Source organism: Vigna angularis, chromosome 4, assembly GCF_016808095.1.
Source record: "Vigna angularis cultivar LongXiaoDou No.4 chromosome 4, ASM1680809v1, whole genome shotgun sequence".
NCBI classification, from domain to species: domain Eukaryota; kingdom Viridiplantae; phylum Streptophyta; class Magnoliopsida; order Fabales; family Fabaceae; genus Vigna; species Vigna angularis.
The window spans coordinates 19962096-19967297 of record NC_068973.1 but is presented as its reverse complement, the minus strand read 5'-3'; the positions used below and the strand labels follow the sequence as shown (position 1 = coordinate 19967297).

Sequence of the window (5202 nt, the reverse complement as noted above, 5' to 3'; positions counted from 1 at the left end):
TCCAACACTGTTGTTGAGTTCCTCTGGTCACTTCATTTGACCGTTCGGTCAATAAGAAGTCAGACCGTTCGGTTCTCTAGTGCTCGTCCATTCAGGGCAGTCTTCAGAAGACCTTTCGATATAGGATTCCATAAACCGTTCGGTGCATGATTAAGCAGACCGTACGGTCATCAGACAATAGTTGATTGTCGTTCGGTCATTAGTGCTCAACCATTCAGTTGATTGTGCACTCTCTACCGTTCGGTTCTGTGGTGCTCGTCCATCAATGCAAGCTCTAGCTGACCATTCGGTCACCACTTCGTCAGACTGCTTGGTTTGTAGTGCTCGGCCATTTGGTGCAGGCTTGCAACAAGTCGTTCGATCAAGGCTTCAACAGACCGTTCAGTCAAGTCTTCAGCAGACCGTTCGGTTATGAGCAATACATCCAAATTTTTTCTGAACCTTTCAAACAGTGATTGTCCTGCACATAATGATTGAAATAATTAAGCTCAAATAATTCAAATTAATTAAAATCGAGAAAATGAGATAAAAATCGAGAATTAAACACAATTCACTAACACAATATGGTGCGAAAAGCTAAGTTAGTAGTAGAAAATAATGACTCATCACATCACTTTTGGTGAAAAAGATTTTGAAAGTTTTAAATTCTATACTTCATCAATTCACCACCCCCTCTTGGTGTGAGAAATTGAGACATTCTTTTTTAACACAAAGGAAATTCTAAAAAAAATCGGAATGGATGATTGCAAAGAGACAAATACTCCTATGAATCAAAAGGAGAAGTTGTGCAAGGAAGATGGTACTGATAAAGTTGATGAAGGGTACTTTAGAAGTTTGATTGGTTGCTTGATGTATCTTACAGCAACTCGTCTTGACATTTTGAATGTTGTGAATATTGTATCTAGATTTATGCATTGTGCAAGTGAACTTCATCTCAAGGTTGCAAAGAGAGTGATTCGATATGTAAAAGGAACAAGTGGTTTTGGTGTTAAATTTACAAGGAGCAAGGAGTTCAAGTTGGTTGGTTTCTCTGACAGTGATTGGGGAGGTTATGTTGATGATGTGAGGAGCACTTCAAGCTACTATTTTACTATTAGATCTGTTGTTTTTTTGTGGAACTCAAAAAAGCAAGAAACAGTGACTCAATCCACTGTTGAGGTAGAGTTTATTGTTGCAACAACTCTTGTTAATCGAGCTTTGTGGCTAAGGAAGATTTTAATTGATCTTAATCTATAGTAGAAGGAAAGTACAAAGATTTTTGTAGACAATCAAGTTGTAATTGCTATCTCTCATAATTTTGTGTTTCGTGGAAAAACTAAACATTTTAACATCAAGTTATACTTTTTAAGGCAAGTATAGAAACATGGAGATGTGATTCTTATCCAATGCAAAACAGAAGATCAAGTTGCAGATATTCTTACTAAACCATTGTGTATTGTACGATCCTCTCACATGATTGTATGGTCCTCTGACACGGTCGTCCTCTCGAATGGTCCTCCCATGGCCGTCCTCCCAAACCGACAGCCAAAGTCATCCACCATCCTCCCATGGCCGTCCACCTAGGCCAAGCCCACTAGTAATGATTCATTAAGCCCCTAATGCGAATTAATGTTAGCCAAATGCATGAATTTAGCCCACTAAAAGAGAGTATTATGTGTTCTATCCTTTGAACCCTTAGCCTTGAACATGATTTGAAAACCCTTTTTGAAAAGCTTTACCTTGAGTTAAGTTGAAAACATTTTGTGGTATTGATAAATGTTCAAGTTTGGGGTTGTTTGAAAATAGAAAGGGAAAATAAAAAGCAATGAGCTAAAAGTTAAGCATGTGAAAAGGAAAAGAAAAAGGAAAGAAAAGAAGAAAAAGAAAAGCTCAATGCAAAAGAAAGTTGGGAATAATCAAGAATGGTTGTGTTTAGATGATTCTCCTAACTCAAGGGTTTTGTGATCCAGAAAAACCAATTGTTATTGTTAGCCCAACCACATTATAAGCCATTGAAAAGTCCTTGTGATGATGCTTGCTTGTAAGTGTTTTTGATTATGGTTAAATGGAAGGCAAAGTTGATTCATGTGACATTGTAATAGTAGAGTGAATGAGTGAATATCTCCTATACACTTGTGTGTTTGAGAGAAACACTTTATCTAGTGAGGATAGATTCCATGAACACATAAGAACATCTTTGCTTAGTTGATTGATCATTCATGATAATAGCATTTGTTGGATATTATGTGATTGAGTGAACACTAAAAGCATTTGCACATCTTGATTGAAGTCTTGATGATGAGCTAAATTGAGTATTTACTTGTCTTGAAAGAAGGACTTTTTGAATGTGGTGAACCATTGAATGGATTGGTGGAAGATTGAGTTACATCTTATTTTCTTGAGGACAAGCAAAGTTCTAAGTTTGGGGTTGTGATAACAGTTGAAAAACTGTTATTTTTATACTTAAAATTGACTTCAATTACAACCTTTATGACTTAGAAATTAGCTTGAACTCATGATTTTGTTGAATTGTTGGAAATAACAGAGTTGGACAGGTTTTATGCTTGATTTCCTTGTTTTTGCAGGTTTTGAGATGAAATTGATGAAAGAAGTGAAAAGGGATAGAGATGGAATCAGAAAAGGACACAAAAAGTGCAAAAGAAGAGAATCAGTAAGTACCGCTCAGCGCCATTTACCGCTGAGTGCCACTTTTCAGTAATCGTTGGCACCGCTGAGGGGAAAACTGGCGTTGAGGGGAAGAATTGACACGCGCTAGTACCGCTGAGCGGTATTTACCGCTGAGTGACACTTTTCTGGGCTTGGACCTACTGTTATGTATTTTTTAGAATAATATATAAGCTTTAGAACGTTCTAGGGTTTGGATCTTTGGCTGGAACGAGCAGAAACACAGTTTTCACCCCTTGGGGATAGAATTGGAGATGGTGACGGCTCTCCTCTTCTCTTTCTCGGGTTTTTCTATCTCTTCCATTCTTTCATTCCATTGTTCATCTAGTTCTTCCATGACGATGGAGAACTAAACTTATTTTGTTGTTGGGGAATCAATGTAAATCCTTATAAACTCTCTTGTATGGAATTTGTTCTTCAAGATCATTTTTATGATACATGCTTTCTTTCATTAATTGATAGAGATATTCTCCTTTGCTCAAATGCTTGTGATATTTTATTCATGTATGGCATAAATCTTATGATTTGTAAATATCAGGAGATTTCGTACCCCTAGGGTTGGACGATTTGGGGATGTGACAGCTCTCCTCTTCTCTCCCTAGGATTGTTATTGAGAGATACCTTACAAATCACGATCTGGGGAAGTCTTCCAACAGTATATTACAAACCTAGACATAGGAGTATGATAGTTGGTTGCCTTTAAGCTTTTGTTCACTATAATGCATGATTAATTGCTAGGAAGACAAGACATTGTAAACTAGTGATTATGATTAGGCTTTCTTCGCCGAGACATCGGGTTTAAAGTAATTTAGAAAGTGGCATTAACATTAATGAAAAGAATGGTGAATTTCTAAATACAAGAGAGTGGATAGGATGAAATTGATAAACGCCAACAACATATTCATCCATATATTTCAATTCACGTGTTTTGTTTCTTCTTGCCCATTGATCATCACATGCATATATATTTACTTTTCAGTCTTTTGCATTTGAAACTTACAACAATTTGTTCACAAGTCTTAATTAATCAATAAATCACATAACTGTCTAGGCCGTGAGTCCTTTGGGAGAACGATACTTGGTCTTACCAGGTTTATTACTTGATACGATTCGGTTACACTTGCCGAGGGTTAACAAGTTTTTGACTCCGTTTTTGGGGATTGAAAATTTGTTCATCATCCGTTCAAGAGCGTTTTGAGTAAGGGACTTCAACCCTAAACCGAAACATTTTGGCACTCACCGTGAGGCCGAGCGACATCCCCTATGATCCACAAGGACACAGTCTCAACATCATTATGTCGACCCGACCTCTACATATTGATCCGGATTGTAGAAACGCTCGTCATCAGTGTCAACAAGCTTCTGCGACTTCACAGATCCAATGACGCATTCATAACTTAGACCAATTTGGCCTCAAGCTCTCGGCCATTCGGCCTCACATTCTCGGCCATTAGGGCTCCACCTCTCGACCATTCAGCCTCCACCTCTCGGTCATTCGGCCTCGAGTATTCGGCCAGTCGGGTGATAACGGTTGAAAATACCGTTATCTATGATGTAATTTTGATACTAAATGCACCCTTTTCTGCTTAAAAACTTGTTTGAAATCATGATTTTCTATTAAGTTGTGTGAATAAGAGAGTTGAGGTTGAACTTAATGATTTGATGACTAAATTCCCTTGTTTTAGTAGGTTAATGAAGTGATTTGGAAGATGAGTCAAAGAATGAAGGAGTCGGAATGCAGAAAAGTCAACCAGAGTGCTAGTTTTCTTCCCGCACCGCGCCCAGGCGACCCTCAGGGGGGGCTTGAGCGCCAGAATTGCACCGCCACCGCCTGGGCACCCCTTTTGGACGCTTAAGCGCCAGAAAGTACCGTTCGACGCCCGGGCGCCCCATTTAGGGCACTTGAGCGCCAACGACATGGGCCGGACTTTGATTTTGTTCTTTTTTTGGTCTATTTAAAGGACCCAGACATCCTAGGTTTTGTATCTTTTGCAGGAGGAGCACAGAAACACACTTTTCACCCCTTGGAGGTAGATTTGGGGATGTGACAACTCTACATCTTCTACTTCTAGGGTTTTTCTATCTCATTCTTCTCCATTATTCATCTAGTTTCACCATGTCTATGGTGAACTAAACTCTATTTGTTGTTGGGGGATGATGTAACCTTGTGAACTCTCATGTATTTGAATTGATTCTTAATAATATATGTTTTTTCATTAATTGTTAGAGTAATTCATCTGTGATTATTGCATGTTTTGCGTGGTGTATGAATTGCATGAGTGCTGGGAGGTTCCTTACAATTCAGGTTCTTGTTGAATTACTCCCAAGAGTAATACTTCTCAGGGATGGGGGTATGAGTCTTGGTCGTCTTAAACTTTTGACCTTCATAATTAATTACTAGGAATGCTAGGAATTGTATGAACTGGTAATTAAGGACAGACTTATTTCGCCAGGGGATCGGGTTTAAGTGATTTAGTGAGTGACGTTAACATTAATGCATAAAGAAGAATTCTTACATACATGACAGGGAACTTGGAA

At 38.5% G+C, this 5202-nt stretch overlaps 1 protein-coding gene across 1 annotated transcript; it reads left to right on the top strand.

Annotated features, from left to right (window-relative positions):
* The first annotated feature begins 735 nt into the window (after window positions 1–735).
* LOC108330328 (secreted RxLR effector protein 161-like) lies at window positions 736–1236 on the top strand. The gene has a single exon (XM_017564816.1). The coding sequence runs from the start codon at window positions 736–738 to the stop codon at window positions 1234–1236; it is 501 nt and encodes a 166-aa protein (XP_017420305.1).
* Window positions 1237–5202: the final 3966 nt, after the last annotated feature.

What these genes read in the sequence shown, in the direction of transcription:
- LOC108330328 (XM_017564816.1), top strand. Translation starts at nt 736, where the DNA reads ATGGATGATTGCAAAGAGACAAATACTCCTATGAATCAAAAGGAGAAG.